Source organism: Oncorhynchus gorbuscha, linkage group LG15 (genome assembly GCF_021184085.1).
Source record: "Oncorhynchus gorbuscha isolate QuinsamMale2020 ecotype Even-year linkage group LG15, OgorEven_v1.0, whole genome shotgun sequence".
Classification (NCBI taxonomy): domain Eukaryota; kingdom Metazoa; phylum Chordata; class Actinopteri; order Salmoniformes; family Salmonidae; genus Oncorhynchus; species Oncorhynchus gorbuscha.
The window spans coordinates 52805194-52828077 of record NC_060187.1 but is presented as its reverse complement, the minus strand read 5'-3'; the positions used below and the strand labels follow the sequence as shown (position 1 = coordinate 52828077).

The following is a 22884-nucleotide window of genomic DNA, read 5'->3' as shown; positions in this document are numbered from 1 at the left end:
TCCAATCACCTGAAAGTTTTCAAACAGGCAAGATAGGGGTGTTACAGGGTGATTCTGGAGAGGGAATTAAACAGGGATGCACTAACAGGGATGCATGAACAGGAGTAATAACCGCTATTGCCTCCCTACAAAGTGGATACTGTGCTCTAGATGGGCGCCTGGTATCTTCAGGAGTGACTACCATTGGCTCAGATCCCTTCATCCTCCCAAAATCATACTTGTCCCCTTGCCCATAGGCATTCAGTCTTCACTCAACAACATGATTGGCCGAAAAATAAACCTGATCAACACCATGCACACCCCTCTCAGTTGGCATTTCCCAACGGTGTGGGTAACAACTTGTCAGTGTGCTCAGTGAATACGTTGAGCCATCAGGGCGCATCTCCCAGTCAATAGCATCAACCAAGCATTTCATCCATATACCAGTATCCGCCCATTCTACTCTGATTTTGCCAGGGACACACGCGGTGCGCTATCGTCAAACAGGTAGGGCTCTTTCTGTGCAGGGGTTAGATTAACCCATAAGGCACAGAAACCACCGCTACAGTATAAACCCTCACACTGCACTGATTCATCCTGTAATGTAGCACACAGCCATTGTTTCTCATAATGGTGAAAAATGGGAGGTGCAATGTAAGCCTGCTTCAGACATGAAAATGCCCTTGTGGCCCAATGGGTTTTAGTCATTGAGAAATCACAAGCAATATTGGGCACCTCATTATCAACGTCCCATGCGTAACGTCACAAAACTCACACATTAACATCAATTGCTCCCCTTCTTCCTCATGAATTACGGTTAAACCGGTTTGGCCACATGTTATGTTGATGCCCAGTTTACAAAGGAGGTACTGCCCATCAGATTGACAGGACAGTGGTTAGAGTAGAGAAATTGATGTTGACACTTCTCACAAAAGGAGACAGGCAGAGGCATAGTTACATGCTCTCTGAATGGGAGGCCTGAAGTCCCTACAGTTTTGACTGTTTCACTAGACATGGGAGGTTTTGCAGTTAATGACAAACATGGCAGCCCCAGTATCAACAAGAAATATTATTGTACAGGGTCGTCTGTGCAGGCGGACCCATCTGCCATTGCCCAGATTGGCTCTGTCTTGGGGGCCCCCTTGTGGTCCCCACGGTTGCAGAGGGCCACCCCCACCATTGGTTGGGTATCGGCTGCCATGGCTGTTGAGCAGGGGGATACCACAGTCCTTGTCCTCCGGGTGGACCTCCTCCTCTGCCTCTTGGCCCGCCCCTGCCTCTTCCCCTCACCTGCTGGGCTTGATTGCACTGTGCAGCGAAATGGCCTGGCTTGCCACAGGTGAAGCAACTTCCAAGTTTGGGTTTTCCTCCACTTGCACCACCACCCACTCCAGCAGGCACCTACCTTGGTAGAATGTCAACTGGGCAGCTTCCAATTTCCGAGTCTTCACTTTTTCATATCTTTTTTTCCTTCCTTCTGAGCACATTGTCGTCGGTCAGCATGTTTGCAATGTTGTACCACAGTGGCCAGGGGTTCAGTTTCCCAACTGATATAGGTGGTTCTCACCACCTTCTCCAGGTCTGGTGTCAGGCCCCTCACCAGAGGTTGACCGATTAATCGAAATGGACGATTAATTAGGGCCGATTTCAAGTTTTCACAACAATCGGAAATCTGTATTTTTTGTCAGAACCCTAATTTCTGCTGCAAACTTAACCACGTCAGGCAGATCCTCAACAATGTCTTTAATTTCATTGTGTCTCCATGTCCTCTGGATGTACACGATTGGTTTGCCAGGCAGCCAAATCAGTGTGGCCTGCCACTGAATGTGGCTGAGTGTTTGGCATGCCATCAGAGGGTACTGTTGATACATATCTGGTGCTGGCTCATATGGTGAGGGTGTCGGCGTGATTATCTTCCTTCGCAGACGGCTCTTGAGTGGAGGGGAAGAGAGTAGGGGAGCTGCTGCTCCATTCTGAGAGGACGTATCACTGCTCTCGTCATCATCCTCCATAGGGGTGGCTAGGGGTGGTTGTGAGAAGGGGTTGCTGCTCCTCCTACCCGCTGCTCTGGCTCCTACAGCTGCACCCTTTCTGATTGGTTTTGAGGTTGACGTTCCACCCAGCCTAGCCAGTCCAGAGAGCATTTTGTCCACCGCTGCTGCTAAGGGAGATTCATATGGGAGGAGAGGCACAGGAGTGAACTGTGGAGTTGGGGGAGGAGACAGCAGAGTGCAGAGCATGGACATCCACTGGGTCGTTTGGATCAGGCGGAGGCAGGAGAAGGAGGCCGACAGCCGCAGCAGGCACCGGCAACACTGGGTGGAGATTGTGAGAAGAATAGGGAGGAGGGAAATCTCTCTCATCGTCTTGCCTATTCTTCCTTACTGTCTCATCTGTCTGTGTTCCCTTCTTCCTCAGTCTGTACTAACATATTTTGACGGGGCTTTCCCTGAATGGGTTAAATCAAAGTTTATTTGTCACGTGCGCGGAATACAACAGCTATAGACCTTACAGTGAAATGCTTACTTACAGGCTCTAACCAATAGTGCAAAAAAAGGTATTAGGTGAACAATAGGTAAGTAAAGAAATAAAACAGTAAAGGACAGGCTATATGCAGTAGCGAGGCTATAAAAGTAGCGAGGCTACATACAGACACCGGTTAGTCAGACTGATTGAGGTAGTATGTACAGGTAGATATGGTTCAAGTGACTATGCATATATGATGAACAGAGAGTAGTAGTAGCGTAAAAGAGGGGTTGGTGGGTGGTGGGACACAATGCAGACAGCCTGGTTAGCCAATATGCGGGAGCACTGATTGGTCGGCCCAATTGAGGTAGTATGGTCCTGCCTTTGTGTGCGCCTGTCTGCCTCTCTTTTCCATTTCTGAAATTTAACCCAGTCTACCTTATCTTTCTTAGTTCCCTCATGAGCTGTTACTCTCCCTAACCTCATCCAACAGTGTCACACTCAGTGTCCCTGTCAAAGGAAAACCTCCTTCGAAATGCCACAATTTCATCTTGTCCAAAATATCCCCCTTCCACTTATCTACTATAGCCTTCAGGGCACCCGTTGGGGGTTGGAAAATGCTGTGTCCTTTGCTCCCGTGTGCTCCCATGGTTCCTGCTCTTTCAATCATACACACTCACAGAAAACACAAACATGGACACACAGAGGACGAGACAGACAAGATGAAAAAACAGTTAGCGCTGTTTTTAGATTTTCAACCCTGTCTATATGAGCAGGATACCCTATACCATTTATCAAAATGATTGCCTAATTAGTGGTCCCAAATAGAGGTCGACCGATTAATCGACGTATTTCACTGAAAGAATAAATGTTATGTTTTCATTATAGTTTCTGGATTTGACCATATTAATGACCTAAGGCTCGTATTTCTGTGTGTTTATTATATTAAGTCTTTGATTAAGTCTACTTGATAGAGCAGTCTGAGCGGTGGTAGGCAGCAGCAGGCTCATAAGCATTAATTCAAACAGAACGTTCCTGCGTTTGCCAGCAGCTCTTCGCAATGCTTGAAGCATTGCAGAACCACTCCTTTATATCATTGGAAGATTGACCATAAGAGACTACATCTACCAGGTGGTCGCTTGGTGTCCTCCGTTGCAATTATTGCGTAATCTCCAGCTGCAGTATTTTTCCGTTTGCTTCTGATGAGAAGCCAACTGCCACCACTGATAGATTATCAAATAGATATGTGAAAAACACCTTGAGGATTGATTCTAAACAACGTTTGCCATGTTTCTGTCGATATTATGGAGCTAATTTGGAAAAAAGTTTGGCGTTGTGACTGCATTTTCCTGTCTTTTTCTTGGTCAAACGTGATGAACAAAACGGAGCTATTTCGTCTACACAAATAATCTTTTTGGAAAAAACTAAGAGTCTCGTCATTGAAAACATCCAATGTTCTTCAAAGGTAAATTATTTTATTTGAATGCTTTTCTTGTTTTTGTGAAAATGTTGCCTGCTGAATGCTAGGCTTAATGGTATGCTAGGCTATCAATACTCTTACACAAATGCTTGCATAGCTTTGGTAGAAAAGCATATTTTGAAAATCTGAGATGACAGTGTTGTTAACAAAAGGCTAAGCTTGTGTTTGAATATATTTATTTCATTTCATTTGCGATTTTCATAAATAGGAAACGTTGCGTTATGGTAATGAGCTTGAGGCTATGATTACGCTCCCGGATACGGGATTGCTCGACGCTAGAGGTTAAAACAAGTCATAATAAGGCTCAATAGTGTGTGTGGCCTCCATGTGCCTGTATGACCTCCCTACAACACCTGTGCATGCTCCTGATGAGGTGGCGGATGGTCTCCTGAGGGATCTCCTCCCAGACCTGGAATAAAGCATCCGCCATCTCCTGGAAAGTCTGTGGTGCAACGTGGCGTTGGTGGATGGAGCTAGACATGATGTCCCAGATTTGCTCAATTGGATTCAGGTCTGGGGAACGGGCGGGCCAGTCCATAGCATCAATGCCTTCCTCTTGCAGGAACTGCTGACACACTCCAGCCACATCAGTCTAGCATTGTCTTGCATTAGGAGGAACCCAGGGCCAACCGCACCAGCATATGGTCTCACAAGGTGTCTGAGGATCTCATCTCGGTACCTAATGGCAGTCAGGCTACCTCTGGCGAGCACATGGAGGGCTGTGCGGCCCCCAAAAGAAATGCCACCCCACACCATGACTGACCCACCGCCAAACCGGTCATGCTGGAGGATGTTGCAGGCAGCAGAACGTTCTCCACGGCGTCTCCAGATTCTGTCACATGTGCTCAGTGTGAACCTGCTTTCATCTGTGAAGAGCACAGGGCGCCAGTGGTGAATTTGCCAATCTTGGTGTTCTCTGGCAAATGCCAAACGTCCTGCATGGTGTTGGGCTGTAAGCACAACCCCCACCTGTGGACATCGGGCCCTCATCCCACCCTCATGGAGTCTGTTTCTGACCGTTTGAGCAGACACATGCACATTTGTGGCCTGCTGGAGGTCATTTTGCAGGGCTCTGGCAGTACTCCTCCTGCTCCTCCTTGCACAAAGGCGGAGGTAGCAGTCCTGCTGCTGGGTTGTTGCCCTCCTACGGCCTCCTCCACGTCTCCTGATGTACTGGCCTGTCTCCTGGTAGCGCCTCCATGCTCTGGACACTACACTGACAGACACAGCAAACCTTCTTGCCACATCTCGCATTGATGTGCCATCCTGGATGAGCTGCACTACCTGAGCCACTTGTGTGGGTTGTAGACTCCGTCTCATGCTACCACTAGAGTGAAAGCACCGCCAGCATTCAAAAGTGACCTAAACATCAGCCAGGAAGCATAGGAACTGAGAAGTGGTCTGTGGTCACCACCTGCAGAACCACTCCTTTATTGGGGGTGTCTTGCTAATTGCCTATAATTTCCACCTGTTGTCTATTCCATTTGCACAACAGCATGTGAAATGTATTGTCAATCAGTGTTGCTTCCTAAGTGGACAGTTTGATTTCAAAGAAGTGTGATTGACTTGGAGTTACATTGTGTTGTTTAAGTGTTCCCTTTATTTTTTGAGCACTGTGTGTATATATGTCACAATGCTGTAGACACCTTGGGGAATACGTAGAAAGCGTAAGCTCATTGATGGTACATTCACAGCTGAATAGGGAGTCATTGGAACACAGCGCTTTCAAAACCTGGGGCACCTCCAGATTGGATTTTTTTTCTCAGGCTTTCGCCTGCAACATCAGTTCTGTTATACTCACAGACAATATCTTTACAGTTTTGGAAACGTTAGAGTGTTTTCTATCCAAAGCTGTCAATTATATGCATATTCTAGCATTTTTTCCTGACAAAAATGTTTCCAAAAATGAAAATACTGCCCCCTAACACCAAGAGGTTAAGAACACTTATCAACTCAACTCAGTCCTGCTAGTTAACCCAGCTGTGGCCCTCTTAATGAAGATCTCACTCTGAGTGTACCCTCAATACAATATTTTATTTTTTATATTGTTTTCTTATCTTTTCATCACTTACTGATATTGTCCAAGATCACCTCTCTCAGTTCTACTTTCAGGATCATGGCATCCACCCATGCACTCTTCCTCTCAGATCATTAGGTGGGTCCAGCTGCTCAAAAATGAGTGTGGTATTTCCTGGGATCCCAATTTCTGATCCCCTGTGCACAGTTTACCCAGATCTTCAGGAGCGGTCCACAGGTGAAGTTGCATATCCCATCCTCGTCGCCAAAATTGTGGTGGAGAATCTTAATGAGGAGAGGCAAGGTCAATCACAAATCAGTATATTAATTTATTCAAAATGTATTAATAAGGAAAGCATAGAGCAATTGCTTCTATAATGAGGTTGGTCAGCTCAACACTTCCAAGTGTTGTGGCGAGTAGCTCTAACAAACAAAGAATACAAATATCTTTTATAGAAAAGATACGCTTTTTTTTAGTCTTCATGACAAACAGCAGATGCATGGAATAGGTCACAAGGTGAAACTTGATATATGAGAAAGGAGTACCCCGCCGCCAGATAGCATTTGCTATGAAGACTGTTCTTATTGTTTAGTCTGGCCCTAAGACGAAGCTCCGATCCCATTCCTGGTACTTCATAGCACAGAAACACCAATTAATTATATGGCATAAATCAATTGTCAACTCCAGATACTACCATCTCAAGTAAAACCCCTTCTTGGCCACTCACCTGGACAAGCTCACCGAGGGGAATGAGCCTCTCTAGGTCATACACTACCCCAGTATAGGTGCAACATCAGAGAGAACATCCAATGGTTCCAGACACTAGCCCACATCTTTTCTCAGACCATATCTCCCCCAATACCAAAGGAGGGAGTGACTGGTGCACAGACATTGTGGAGACAAGTAATTGGTTCCCCAATAATCACGCCATCCCTTCATGTGGTTTAGAACATTCACATATGAAGACAATGTTCCCTCCTGTCTTCTCCTTCTGATATTCAACAAGTCAGGCTTCTGAAAGACTAGCCTGACTTCTCCCCTCTCTGGGCCCCAGGTACAAAAAGATACATTCTAATAACAAGCATATTATGCAGATAAGACATCTTAATTATATGTTACCTAACGATTTCTGATTCTTCCGCCACACTACACAAAAACCAACCCTTATTTTAAGTGTTTCCAAAATCCCCTGTGTGAAAAATAAATGGTGGAAAAACAATTAGAAGCATTTCCTTGTTTGTCTTAATATTCAGTTGTCACACAACACCAAAGATGTCTCAAGTTGAGGGAGCATGCAATTGGCATGCTGACTATGTCCAACCAGCCGAAAAACTAGCAGTATGCCCAATTAGCAGCATGTCCACCCGGTCGAACAACCGCAAACCACGTGTAATAAAGCCAGTCCAGGACCTCCACATCAGGTTTCCTCACCTGCGGGATCACCTGAGGAGTATGTCTGTAATATAGCCTTTTTGTTGGGGAAAACCTACACCCTCTCAGGCCCACACAACTGCACCCCTGCCCAGATGTGAAATTAATAGATTTATTTCAATTGACTGATTTCCTTATATGAACGGTTTTATTTATTTTACTAGGCAAGTCAGTTAAGAACAAGTTCTTAATTACAATGACGGCCAAACCCGGACGACGCTGGGACAATTCTGCACCACCCTATGGGACTCCCAATCACAGCAGGTTGCGATACAGCCTGGAATCAAACCAGGGTCTGTAGTATATTTTGGGTCTAAAGATTAATTTAATTAAAGTTTATTACTAATCTCACTCAAAACAGTATCGGCTGTAGTCACTCATCTAATTTGTATCTACCCTACAGAATACTGTGAAATCCAACAGCCAGAACCTTTTGCGACACCGTTGCTTCATCTACTAACCAGGAAGGTTGAGGGTCACCTCATATTTGATCACATTGGTTGATGAGTTAAGAGATCAAGCTGAGACACTAAGGAGGGTGAGATCTGAGGCATCATAGACTGGTGAGACTGTCAGTCTTAGATGGTCAGGGCAACCATTAGAGAACCACAGGAACAGTGTGAAAGCCCCCCTAATAGTGTCATAAACTGCTAAATGAAATTTAAAAGTGAAGGACACTGCATATTGCAAACAGAATGGATTGCCCACCCATCAAAATCAAATCCTGTCAAAGGAGAACAGGCAATACAGTGGGATGAGGCCATGCCCGTCAATTAAGTGCGTAGAAGAGGTTCTTTAGCATTTCAAAGCTTTGAGAAAAATGGGAGCTACCTGGGCTTTTTAAGACGATTCCACATCCTTGAGTCGTTAGTCAGATGAAAGCCAGTATAAAAATCCAAGGACGCAACATTTCCCTTCTCACTAGCACAAAAGTAGCCTGTAGCATTGCTCTCTGCCCCAGAACAATCATTTGCAACATCAAGTGATTTTAATTTACATTGGCTGCCTTATTCTTTTATATAAATATTACATTTACATTTAAGTCATTTAGCAGACGCTCTTATCCAGAGCGATTTACAAATTGGTGCATTAAATATATGTTGGCAGACTGATAAATGTGAGGCCGTTGTACTCAAAATCATCACTATGGCCATCTACTAATTGGGCCCTCAATGTATTACGAGCACCAACCCCTGAACAAAGTTTGTCATTGCAGTACGCAAACCAAAAGAAAGATCAAAACAGTAAAATTTTACTTTTATTTCCAAGTTGGACCAGCAAATAATTGTGCAAGGGGGTACAGTGAACAGCTGTCTAAAATACATGGTTCAAGACACCTTAGGCCAGACTTTCAAATGAGAGGACCTTGCTGACAAGAAATACTAGTACTCATCTTACAGATGCCGGGGGGGGGGTCTTCTTAAATGGCTGCGACTTGGGATTTCATTAAAAGATTTCATTAAAAGGCTCGTCCATTATTTCCCCCACAAACCTACCAGACTGGCATCCTAAAGATTCTCATTTAAAAAAATAACTAAGCATAAACTAGATAAAAAAAAAAAAAAATGTATCTTGCTTGTTGATCACAATCTACTGAACCACATCAAAAACATCAGGGGATTTTTGCACTGAGCGGGACAGATCAGAGCCCTCTAACATAGACTAGCCCCTCTCCCATCACCACGTTCCCACTCCGGGTTACCTGGCTCAGCACAGGAAGTCACATTCAGCCACAAACCCCTCCCCCACATGTAGGTATTTAACACAGATCCTTCTGGTACAGACCAACAAGGGCAACCTTCCCCTGCCTGAGGATACATCAACTCTCCTGCTTGTCTTTGACCAGTAGGATTGTGTGCTGCCCGCCGCTGGCCACCATCAGTACTATGCGGTTCTCCAGCTGCTTCCCAGTCATCTCTACAGGGCTCCATTCGTCATCCTCCTCACCTGTGCCAAGCTGGAGGTTAGTGCCCATACCCCAGGCATATGCAGACCCTGCAATAAATACACACATCAGTGGACCATGTACAGACACAATGGCCTTGGAGTCATTCCTATCACAATTACACACCATAACGTAGACATGCACAACATCAGCAGATTAATCCTTTAATTTTTTATAAACCAGAAGAAACACACTAGCAATGACCTCACCTTGTTTGGTGACAGCATAGCTGACCGACGCACCACAAGCCACCACCTGGGCTAGATCCAGTCCTTCCACAGGCGTGGGCTCGCTCTTCTCCTCTGCCCCCTGGCCCAGACCCAGACGCCCATACTCCGCCCGGCCCAGGCTGTACACCTTTCCTATAGGGGGACAGAGACATCTTCCCAATTTGTGCTGCACTATGCAGTTGACAGATTCTTGAACAGTCCAACCTCTGACATAGTTGATCAAGAGTGTTTAAAATAAAAGATGGGCCCCAATGTGCTTACCGGCAGAGTCGAGGCAGACTGTGTGGTGCTGTCCCCCTGAGAAGCCAATCCAGTTAATGGTGGAGTTTTTGAAGGAGGTAAGTTTTATTGGAACAAAGCATGTGTTGATGAGTTTGGTCCCTGGAAACAGTACAGAAGTCTATGGTCAACGGGTACTGTGTGACACTCTCCAACCCACCCAACTGCAATTCTAGAGCACAGAGACTCAGAGTGTGCATAAATAACCAGGTTCCAGCCAACCTTTTTCTATACAAGTAAAGTACATGTCTGATAAAAAATTTTAAAAAGGCAATCCCTTTATGCACATACTGATATAACCATATCAAAGTAAAAACGTGCATATTCTTTATAAAGATCTTTAAGTTTCCCATGAAAACCTTGCCAAGTGGATGGAAACCTATAGTTTAAGATGAATTAAAGCTCAAATTGGAAGATTGATTTGGAGGATAAACCAAGTTCTGTTACAGTATTTCTGCAATCTCAACCACACTGCCCTAACCCATCTGGACAAGAGGAATACCTATGTGAGAATGCTGTTCATCGACTACAGCTCGGCATTTAACACCATAGTGCCCTCCAAGCTCGTCATCAAACTCGAGACCCTGTGCCTCGACCCCGCCCTGTGCAACTGGGTACTGGACTTCTTGACGGGCCGCCCCCAGGTGGTGAGGGTAGGCAACAACATTTCCACCCCATTCCATCCTCAACACTGGGGCCCCACAAGGGTGCGTTCTGAGCCCTCTCCTGTACTCCCTGTTCACCCACGTCTGCGTGACCACGCACGCCTCCAACTCAATCATCAAGTTTGCGGACGACACAACAGTGGTAGGCTTGATTACCAACAACGACGAGACTGCCAACAACGACGAGACTGCCTACAGGGAGGAGGTGAGGGCCCTCGGAGTGTGGTGTCAGGAAAATAACCTCACACTCAATGTCAACAAAACTAAGGAGATGATTGTGGACTTCAGGAAACAGCAGAGGGAACACCCCCCTATCCACATCGATGGAACAGTAGTGGAGAGGGTAGTAAGTTATGTTCCTCGCGTACACATCACAGACAAACTGAATTGGTCCACCCACACAGACAGCATCGTGAAGAACGCGCAGCAGCGCCTCTTCAACCTCAGGAGGCTGAAGAAATTTGGCTTGTCACCAAAAGCACTCACAAACTTCTACAGATGCACAATCGAGAGCATCCTGTATCACCACCTGGTACGGCAACTGCTCCGCCCACAACCGTAAGGCTCTCCAGAGGGTAGTGAGGTCTGCACAACGCATCACCGGGGGCAAACTACCTGCCCTCCAGGACACCTACACCACCCGATGTCACAGGAAGGCCATAAAGATCATCAAGGACAACAACCACCCAAGCCACTGCCTGTTCACCCCGCTATCATCCAGAAGGCGAGGTCAGTACAGGTGCATCAAAGCTGGGACCGAGAGACTGAAAAACAGCTTCTATCTCAAGGCCATCAGACTGTTAAACAGCCACCACTAACATTGAGTGGCTGCTGCCAACACAATGACTCAACTCCAGCCACTTTAATAATGGGAATTGATGGGAAATGATGTAAAATATATCACTAGCCACTTTAAACAATGCTACCTAATATAATGTTTACATACCCTACATTATTCATCTCATATGTATATACTGTACTCTATATCATCTACTGCATCTTTATGTAATACATGTATCACTAGCCACTTTAACTATGCCACTTTGTTTACATACTCATCTCATATGTATATACTGCACTCAATACCATCTACTGTCTCGCCTATGCCGCTCTGTACCATCACTCACTCATATATCTTTATGTACATATTCTTATCCCCTTACACTTGTGTCTAGAAGGTAGTAGTTTTGGAATTGTTAGCTAGATTACTTGGTTATTACCGCATTGTCGGAACTAGAAGCACAAGCATTTCGCTACACTCGCATTAACATCTGCTAACCATGTGTATGTGACAAATCAAATTTGATTTGATTCGAAAGTTATCAAATACAATTTTATCTAACACTCACCAAGCTGATGGTAGTTTGACAGTCCAAATCCATAGACGTGGCCTTCTTTTGACACAGCAATGGTCATATAAGCCCCACAGAAGGCATCTGTGAAGTGAACCTTGCCCCTAGACTGGACCTTCACAATCTGAGGTATCAGCAACCGCACTGTAAGCATACAGAAACACATGTCCTGTCACCCACAGCAGTCAAAACAGAGAATAATGGTGCAGATATCCATTCATCATACAAGTGCTCACACCCAAACTACAGCTGAATGAATACTGTGTCAAAATAAATGGTTTCAGTTGGTACATACACAGCCCTTTCCTGCCCCCTCGGTTGGCAAAGAGCTCCGGCACCCTTCCCAGCTGCCCCTGCTCTCCGCAGCCTGATGTGTAGAGGTCACCGCTTGCTGTCAGCATCACCAAGTGGTCATTACCTGGGGGTCAGAGGTCATGAATATTGTCTTATAACCAGGACAGCATTGAGCAAGAAACTATATGGTAGCTGTAGGACAAACATGCCTCTGACCTGCAGAATAAGGAATCAAGTCAGTTCTAATCTTTATATTTTTGTTGAACGTGGTCAAAACCTCCGGGAAAGCAGAACTTCTGCAGAGAAACCTTAAAGCTTAGGGACAGATCACCCATTTCTCACCTGATGCTATTTTCATCACAGGCCCTTTCATGGGGACCTTGACAGGCACAGTAACCTTCTTCAGAGGCTCTAGTAGACCAATGACTCCGCTGTTATCCTAAAGCAAATGGGACAATGTGTGAAATTAGTGAGAATTGCAGGTTACCTTAATTTGGTATATGATAAGTAGCATATGCTGCTGCTATTGTTTATTATCTGTTACTTTATTCCTAATTACAGTGCCGTGCGAAAGTATTCGGCCCCCTTGAACTTTGCGACCTTTTGCCACATTTCAGGCTTTAAACATAAAAGATATATAAAACTGTATTTTTTGTGAAGAATCAACAACAAGTGGGACACAATCATGAAGTGGAACGACATTTATTGGATATTTCAAACTTTAACAAATCAAAAACTGAGAAATTGGACGTGCAAAATTATTCAGCCCCCTTAAGTTAATACTTTGTAGCGCCACCTTTCGCTGCGATTACAGCTGTAAGTCGCTTGGGGTATGTCTATCAGTTTTGCACATCGAGAGACTGACATTTTTTCCCATTCCTCCTTGCAAAACAGCTCGAGCTCAGTGAGGTTGGATGGAGAGCATTTGTGAACAGCAGTTTTCAGTTCTTTCCACAGATTCTCAATTGGATTCAGGTCTGGACTTTGACTTGGCCATTCTAACACCTGGATATGTTTATTTTTGAACCATTCCATTGTAAATTTTGCTATATGTTTTGGAACATTGTCTTGTCGCGAAGACAAAATCTCCGTCCCAGTCTCAGGTCTTTTGCAGACTCCATCAGGTTCTTCCAGAACGGTCCTGTATTTGGCTCCATCCATCTTAACCATCTTCCCTGTCCCTGCTGAAGAAAAGCAGGCCCAAACCATGATGCTGCCACCACCATGTTTGACAGTGGGGATGATGTGTTCAGGGTGATGAGCTGTGTTGCTTTTACGCCAAACATAACGTTTTGCATTGTTGCCAAAAAGTTCCATTTTGGTTTCATCTGACCAGAGCACCTTCTTCCACATGTTTGGTGTGTCTCCCAGGTGGCTTGTGGCAAACTTTAAACAACACTTTTTATGGATATCTTTAAGAAATGGCCAGATTTGTGCAATATACGACTGATTGTTGTCCTATGGACAGAGTCTCCCACCTTAGCTGTAGATCTCTGCAGTTCATCCAGAGTGATCATGGGCCTCTTGGCTGCATCTCTGATCAGTCTTCTCCTTGTCTTCTCCTGATCTCCTTGATCAGTCTTCTTCTTGTAAAAGTTTAGAGGGACGGCCAGGTCTTGGTAGATTTGCAGTGGTCTGATACTCCTTCCATTTCAATATTATCGCTTGCACAGTGCTCCTTGGGATGTTTAAAGCTTGGGAAATCTTTTTGTATCCAAATCCGGCTTTAAACTTCTTCACAACAGTATCTCGGCCCTGCCTGGTGTGTTCCTTGTTCTTCATGATGCTCTCTGCGCTTTTAACGGACCTCTGAGACTATCACAGTGCAGGTGCATTTATACGAAACTTGATTACACACAGGTGGATTGTATTTATCATCATTAGTCATTTAGGTCAACATTGGATCATTCAGAGATCCTCACTGAACTTCTGGAGTGAAAGTAAAGGGGCTGAATAATTTTGCACGCCCAATTTTTCAGTTTTTGATTTGTTAAAAAAGTTTGAAATAGCCAATAAATGTTGTTCCACTTCATGATTGTGTACCACTTGTTGTTGATTCTTCAAAAAAATAGTTTTATACTCACTGTGTATTTATTCATTTAATGTTAATTTCTACTGCATTGTTGAGAAAAGCCCATAAGTAAGCATTTCACAGTTAGTCCACACCTGTTGTGTACAAAGCATGTGACTAATAAACTAATCAAATGGAATACAATTTTAAGGCAGATGCAAGTCAATTTAAGATTGAGTAACGGAATGGTGCAACAGTTTCCAGGGTGTTTGACAGCTGTTAAACCCTGTCCCCTACTCACCCTGAAGGAGCCCCAAATGTATACTGCACCATCATCTGTGAGTGCAGCTGTGTGACTGTCCCCAGCAGACACCTGAACCACCCTCTCGTCCAGGGTCACCTTCCCTGGCACCATCTCGGAGCCCTCTTCTGTCGTCTCTCGACCCAGAGCACCCTCATCATTGCAGCCAAACGTGTAGATCTACACCAGTGACAAGCATCTGGTTACTAAGTCATATTTCATTAAAATACGGTTTCCCAGCCCCAGATTAATCTTAGTCCAGCATGTATATTCACAAAGTATCTCCCAAGTAGGAGTACTGCTCTAGGATCAGTTTCCCTTTTAAAATAAGAGTGAGATGACTATCCTAGATCAGCACTTGATGAGCCAGTGTTAATTTTGACAGCCATTTTAGATTTAGTCTTGTAGTCTTAGCCATCAGGCGGTTTAGAAATGTGACAAATGACAAAATAGGACATTTTACTCTACATTTTTCCCCTCATGAAATAATTAATATTTACCTCCAACTTCAATAAATGTTCACATTAAGATAGTCGCAATTGTAAATGAGAACTTGTTCTCAACTTGCCTACCTGGTTAAATAAAGGTGAAATAAATAAATAAAATAGTAGGCCTATTTGGACAAGGCTATTTCCACATAGCTGGCAACATTGCTTGTGGCAGATTGTAAACAATGCAGCCATAATTTATCATATTGGCTACAAAGCCTTGCCTACAGGTTAAACAATTTAGGCCCATACAACTCATATTTTCTCCCCATCACAACCTTGTGATGTGGGTAAATAACAGTAATCCCCCCCCCCCTTTTTAAAAAGTGGGAAAACCTGAGCTTTCCAACAACTCCAAAATTATTAATGTACTCCTAACACTTCAGCCTTAGCATTTCCAATCAAGAAAAAGCAACGGTCCTCGCAATTGCCACATGCGAGAGCATCACAGATGAATAACAGAGCACAAAGTAAGAGCTTCTGATGTGATCAAAGCAAAAATAGCCCATATGAAAGTAAGAGTGTAAACATTGGTTCTAGTTGAGGTTAGTTACAATTGAAGGGTCCTCAAAAGAGAGGAATTACTGGAGTGTCCTCCTGGTAGCTGTGTGTGCAGTGCCAGACAGATCAGCTTAATCAGCCAGCGCAACTGAAAGACCACAGAGGATTGCATTATATTCCAAAGGCATGCATGCTCATGATTGGACACTATCATAAGAGTTCATGGAATTCTCCAAATGAAAAATATTTTTTCAATAGTTTGTTTTTCTTCAGGGCATCACATATCGTTATCATCACTTGGTTGTCAGGAAAAAAAAGTCATTGACAAGTATTTTTTGTAATTGTTGATGAAATAAACACAGGTCTGAGACAATTCATGAATACAGGGCCTGAACTATAAAGCTCTTAGATATTCTCAATTGAGCTTGCTTTAAAAGACCAGTAGCATGGTTAATCTGAATTTATGAAATCGGATGCAGTATCTTGAAGGTGTAGTTGGATCTGCCGCCTTCACTCACATTTCCAGTGTCACTGAGACAGACTGTGTGCATGCCCCCCGCCGCTACCTGCACCACACCCTCAGGCAGTGTCACCAGGGCCGGCCTCTTCCTCTCCATTATGTCCTCTCCCAGACCCAGCTGTCCTACGTCCCCTTGGCCCAGCACTAGAACCAGACCCTTCTCCTCCCCATGGCTGCTGTGGGAAACTGACACTAACAGTATTGTTTAATCCAAACTGTAGTATCTTTATGAAAACAGCAAAATTAACAAGCAGAGACACTGATGAAGATTTTATTTCAAAAGGACTCATACTAGGGTGTGTTCAAGCAGTCGGCTTGACAAAGAGATTGAACATCTCACAATAGACTTGATATTGGCTTAATGGAGTTAGTCCATGGCCTACCTTTAACTTTCTTAGGATCCTTTACTTCCTCTCGTTTACTTTCCTTTTGTCTCTTAGGAGCCTTCTTTGCAGGCATGGCTGCAACAGACCCTGCACAAAACTAGTGTGAGAAGACTTGAGGGGGAAACAAGCCTGTAATGAACAGAAAATTAAGACTGCATTTAAAATAGCAAACAATTGTTTTAGGAAGGTCATTAGAGGAAGAACTATTCCAGATAACAGTTCCAAAACTAGGGTACAGTAATATTGCTGCAGTAGGATATCAGTTACAAAATAAATGTGACCCATGAAAGAGGGCAGTGTAGTTTGACTTGAACAGATGTCAGGAACTAGCTATTCATTCAACCAGTGCGGACAGCTGTTCCACAAGTTGTACGTGCAGCGAGACTTGGACTATAGTAGGGTGGTGTGCAACGTTACGACCGAAAAGGCGCACAACAATAACGTTAGCTAGTTGCTCCCGGCTGCAAACAACCACCCTGTTAACTTTAGCAATGTAGATGATAACGACACACGTCCCAAGAACATGATGATGGCTATAGCTAGTACTGACCTCAATTGTCGGTACATGTGTTATACTGGTGTAACTTACATTGTTAAAGTAAATACAGAAATTCGTCAGCTAGAACTAAGCTAATGTTCGCATACAGGCGCCTGTTACTGCAATGACAACGTTAAGTTATCTAGCTAACATTAGCTGGCTAATATTTGGAAAATTAGTTTGTTTAAACCATAAAGTGTGCTAACGTGTTCGCTATTTTACCAACACAAAGCTAACGCGATCTAGCTACATTTTAAACGGGAAGGCTAGGCTAGCTAACAAGTTCAACAGGAGTTGGATAACGTTATCTGAAAGCTTGCTAGCTGATTCATTGGTACATGGATGAACATATCAGACTAAACTAATACAAATAACTAAATATCTCGTAGCTATTTTAAGATAACGGGATATACGAGTTTTTCCCCCAAGTAAAAATATTAAATACCCACATACTTGCCTGTACCGTGGATCACTTTGGTAGCTGACAGAGACGAAGCCACACTCGTGTGGTGTACTGTATGCTATCTCAGTCTACAACTGTTCCACACAGAACACGCGCCATCAATTTTTAAAGAGACAGTGGCCGTGTTAGACGTCTGTCTTACTTATTACTGCACACTGTATGTACCATTTAGAACGTACCGAGAAGTAAAAATGAATGCAGTCTTAACGTATGCATAGACTTGACAGAAATAGTAGCAAAAGGTCAATGTTGAACTTTTGTTACACACAATATCCATTAAAAACAGTTTGACTGCAGAATCGATTATGCTGCAATGGCTGTCAGTCTGATCAAGGTGTTAAAGCTGCACTATACAGAAATCGCTCCGCCATTTGCTAAAATTCAAATAGTTATAATACGTTAATGTGACAAAACAAGCACTTCTAGAGTAGATAATCATTGTACCAGCTAAACTGCTGTGAAATATATTTTCCATAACAAAAAAATATCGTATTGCCAACTGTTTGAAGCTGATGTACAAAGCTCAAAGTAAAGCAAAAACTCAATTTAACAGGAAGCATAGAAATAGCGCACATAAAATAGATCTAGCGCTTCTTAGACTTGCTTTGAATGAGAGAATGACAGATCTATAACAAATATTTCTATGTGAATATGGTCAGTTTGCCCCAAAAATGACATATTGCAGTTTTAAACTTGCCTGTCACTAAAACAAATACTATTGCCATCTACTGACTGTGGTTAATCTCTACCACATATACGCGATCTCCTTTTCTTTCCTAGATTAATTTCCTTCTATCCTAGCGTGTTTTCATTTCCTCTTTTCCTAACTTCCATTCCTTCTTCCGTTCCTTTCCTCTCTACTGGTCGTGGTTGATATCTGCCACAAAAAAAAGGAAACACTTGAGTAAATGTGGGATACAAAGCATATTGATAGCAGGTGCTTCTCTAAAGGAAGCTAGGAAAGGAAAGGAAGGTAGGAAATGAGATAAGGAAAGAGAGCGAGAAAGGGAATCTAGGAAATAAAAGGAAGAATGAAATTAATATAGGAAAGGTAGATAGGGATGGAGGTGAGGAAAGGGATGTAGGGAAAGAAAGGAAGCTAGGAAAAGAGAACAGAGAAAAGGAGCTAGGAAAGGTAAGGTGATAAGGATAGGGAAGGGGGAGAGAACATTCAGGTTGGGAAGGAAGGAAAGAACGCTATGAAAGGAGGAAAAGCAGGAACGGAAAAGGAGAGATGATGGGAGGAAAGGAATCTAGGAAAGAAAAGGAGGAGTACACATGTATGTGGTAGGTATTAAGGATCTAAACCTAGGCCAGCTAGTGAATAAGCCTACACAGCCCAACCCTAAAGATCCTTCAAAGTCAACTCGGATTGATTGTATTTTAACGAATACCTTGAAGAAATATGTTTATACGGGTGTCTTTGCGCCAAGACATTAGTGACCATTACCCAGTTGTTTGTGTTAGAGATGTGAGAATACAAAAATCTAAGCCTTGTGTCATCACAGAGAAACTTCAAAAACTTCCATGAACAGGCTTTTTACACAATCTTTATTTTAGTGACTTTGATTGTATTTCAGCTGTCCCTGAACCAGATTTAGCTTTGAGCCTCTTTGCAGATGTCTTCAATACTATTGTGGATAATGATAATCCCTTTAAAAAAATTAGGGGTTAAAGGTAAAGGTACACTCTGGAATTATCCGAAGTCATTCATAAAAGAGATACTGGGTCGAGACCAGAAACACAGGCTTTGGCCCAGACTGGCAACTGAGGCGTAGCTGCGGGAAGAAGGGGTGCTGACGGTGCTGCAGCACTCCCCCAAAAGACAATATCAAATATACAGTATATATATACTGTGTTAGCTGTATTGATCAATGCTATATTATATATATTATTATTTTATTTTTTTAATTCACAAAAGTAGTGCATTGGGCCTTTACTAGTATTAGCTACCAATGTAGAGTTGGGCAACAACGCTGGCCCCCCAAAAATTCAGCATCTCAGCTTTGGCAAAAAGGGTAGTTGTATAATTATGAAGAACAGTATCTTGCAGGATTCAATAGTTGGAATTGTAAAAGTTGTTGCCCTGTTACTTTCTCTACAATTGTCTAATTCTAATGGCATCCAGAAATAACAAAACATTTACATCAAAAGGTGAAAAGTTATGGGCAAAGACACAAAACATCCACATCAAATTAAATATTTTTCTTGATCAAATAACATGGAAAACAAACACTTTTAGTAGTGTATTCATTTACCATTCTTACAAACCACTTAATGTAAATGTACATTACTGTATTGCACATAGGCTGGTCATCTAGGTTTGTACCTGTTGACTTTCCATCAACATGAAGAAAAACAATGCACAATACAGTATTTGAGTACATTGAGACATGTAGTGGTTTGTGATGATGTGGCTCAGTTGGTAGAGCATGGCACATGCAATGCTAAGGTTGTGGGTTCAATTCAACATGAGACCAGTATGAAAATGTATGCAATTGTTCAGGATAAGAGTGATATGTATTTCAAAAGACTGGAAAACATATACCAAGCAAGTATTTTTATATTCCAAAAGTATTATCAGATTTGGTAGCCAATCAGTCTGTCCGTTTGTATGTAGGATCCTTGAGATCAGAGTGAAGAGTTTTCAAGTTTTAATGACCCTGATCCTGTTTACAGAAGCAAATACTTTTTATGTGGAGGTGGATGCTATTATTTTTAGATCTCAGTCTCTATTTTACTTGTACAATGATTTCAGATTGAGAAGACCTTTATTTTTTTCTTCACCTTTCTGGAGTTGGAGCTTGCGTGTCAGGACCGTCGTCTGCGCGCAATACCTGCTACGTGGGCGCAGGTGCGCACTGAAGGCTAGGGGCCGAGAAGCGGTTATCGAATTGGAAAACTTACCTTGTTCTACACTTCTACTGGTCGTTGCACACCTGTGCTGCAATACCTCTAAAAACCGGCATTATGTATCGGTTACTGTTGCCTGCTCTTTATTCAATGCCATCCCGGATTAAATAGGCTGAATGCTTTATGCCATACAATTTGCAAGCACTCCGACGATACCGTCATGTCAATACCACCAGGAATTTGGTGTCTCTCTGCAATTACATTTCTACCATTCTCAAACGCAACTGGACCTACACTTGATGGCATACTTCCAAAATCTCAAACTATTTAATGACTTTTTTTCTGTGTCGAAAGACAGTTCGTTTTATTGACAATTGTGCTGGCTTCACTAAATCCTCACGCATTGGGCAACATATATATTGTTTCGCTTTTATTGATGGTAATGTGCAACCAACCCCTGGGCCATGCAATCTCAACCGAATAACTATGATTTTAAAAACACCGCAGGTTTTGGCCTCTTACATGTTAATGTCAGAAGTTTATTTCCAAAAATAGACATGATTAGAAAATGGGCCAAAACGACAAAAATCCAGACGTAATGCTTTTTTTCGGAAACTTGGCTAAATAAATCTGTCAAATAACTCGATTTCTATTGATGGGTGGATACCCGTTATTTTAAAGAACGGATCGGATGAGTAAAGCAGGAGGGGTTGCAATTTATGTGATATCTGAGTTTAACACCTCTGAAATTCTCTCGAATATCATAGCCACATTTAATTGCTTGCGGTTAAAGCGAACATATATAAGGACTCCCACATCACATTAGTGATAAGCATAGCCCTGTGAATAAATTTAGAATCGGTGGAAGGGACACAATCCCTGGTTTTAAGATAACTTCGCATAATTCATTAGAAAGAAAAATATATATATTGGGCTCAAGCGAGACATTCAAATGCTCTTGTTGACTGGGCCTCCTTCAGAGCGCTAAGAAACAAATGCACCAAATGGGATCAGGAAGTCTAAATCAAATGACTATTTAAATGCAGTCACAGAGAACCTAAACAACCCTACCAAGTTCTGGAAGCTAATCAAATCAGTGTCAGGTTCTAATGTATCCTCTGGCCTTCCTGACCATTTAATGATGGATTCAAATGGAAGATAAAGCTGATATTGTAGGTTTTCTTAACAAGCACTTCATATCTGCTGGTTCAGTTTTTGATAATGGTGTGGCCCAGGATACTAATGTAAGCTCTGTTACAGTCAACTATGAAAATGCCCTCATGTGAACCATTTTAACTTTGAGCCTGTTTCTTATACTGAGGTCCATAAAGCATTAAAGACAATAGACACAAAAAGTCTGCAGGTCCAGACAACCTGGATCCCTACCTCTTAAAGATAGCAGCTGGTATTATTACTGAACCTGTGGCTCACATTTTCAACTTGAGTCTCTTGGCCAATATCATATCCTGCATTTGTAAATCAGCTTATGTCCTCCCACTGCTAAAGAGTGGACATCCCTCAGATGCTAATAATTATCGTCTTATCTCTAAACTGCCTATCCTGGCCAAAGTCTATGAATTCCTAGTGAACTCAGTTTTAAAAACTTCTTAATTGAAAAAAAACATACTGAGCGGGGTTCAATCTGGTTTTAGATTGGAGCGCAGCACCACTACTGCAGCTATGGCAGTGGCAAACAACATCATTAATGCACTTGATAAAAAGCAACATTATTCAAAGGCCTCTGATTCAGTTGACCATGAAATGTTGCTAGGTAGACTCAGAAACATTGGTCTCAGTAAATTGGTTTAGGAACTCTCTTTGACAGAACACAATGTGTAAATACTGACAAGTATAGCTTTCTTGAGATTAATAGAGGTGTGCCACAGGGTTTCATTTGAACTCTTCTGTTGTTTTCAATTGTTATTAATGATTTGGGAAATGGGATGCAACCAGCAAAGTTATATGCAGATAATACAATTATATATTAATGTGCTCCTTCTCTGGTTCAGGCTGTTGAAGAGCTCCAGACTGCTTTTCAGTCACTTCAGGCCTTCCTTTACAGTCTCAAACTGGTCTTGAATGTACAAAAAAATTAATTCATGTTTGCATTGTCACATCTGGTGGCTTATCCATTGAAAAAGTGTCATCCTACAAATACCTAGGTATTTGGTTGGATGACAAGTTGTCCTTAAATAACTTTATGTTCAAAATTGTGCACTCTCCTCAAACAATAGCATGGTATTCTTTCACTGTAATAGTTACAGTAAATTGGACAGTGCAATTAGATGAACAAGAATTTAATCTTTCTGCCAATATCAGATATGTCTATGTCCTGGGAAATATTCTTGTTACTTATGTAACGGATGTGAAACAGCTAGCTTAGTTAGCGGTGTGCGCTAAATAGCGTTTCAATCGGTTACGTCACTTGCTCTGAGACCTTGAAGTAGTAGTTCCCCTTGCTCTGCAAGGGCTGCGGCTTTTGTGGAGCGATGGGTAACGATGCTTCGAGGGTGACTGTTGTCATTGTGTGCAGAAGGTCCCTGGTTCGCGCCCGGGTATGGGCGAGGGGACGGTTTAAAATTATACTGTTACATTGGTGCCGTGACCCGGATTACTGGTTGCTGCGGAAAAAGGAGGAAGGTCAAAAGGGGGGTGAGTGTAACGGATGTGAAACGGCTAGCTTAG

At 42.9% G+C, this 22884-nt stretch overlaps 1 protein-coding gene across 4 annotated transcripts; it reads right to left on the bottom strand.

The window, feature by feature from the left end:
- Positions 1-8618: 8618 nt before the first annotated feature.
- Positions 8619-17837, bottom strand: LOC123997482 (regulator of chromosome condensation-like). Of its 4 annotated transcripts, none has more exons than XM_046301767.1 (10): positions 17341-17837; positions 16343-16474; positions 16006-16151; positions 14451-14630; positions 12481-12577; positions 12140-12262; positions 11842-11988; positions 9810-9929; positions 9528-9680; positions 8619-9368 (listed from the first exon to the last, which is right to left on the bottom strand). In XM_046301767.1, the coding sequence occupies exons 2-10, from the start codon at positions 16416-16418 to the stop codon at positions 9193-9195; spliced, it is 1218 nt and encodes a 405-aa protein (XP_046157723.1). In that variant the 5' UTR covers positions 16419-16474; positions 17341-17837; the 3' UTR covers positions 8619-9192. The 4 variants fall into 4 exon arrangements, with proteins under 4 accessions (XP_046157723.1, XP_046157722.1, XP_046157721.1 ...); XM_046301766.1 differs by having other exon boundaries at positions 15958-16151; positions 16343-16432; positions 17341-17831; XM_046301765.1 differs by having other exon boundaries at positions 15958-16151; positions 17337-17830.
- Between the last annotated feature and the right edge of the window lie 5047 nt (positions 17838-22884).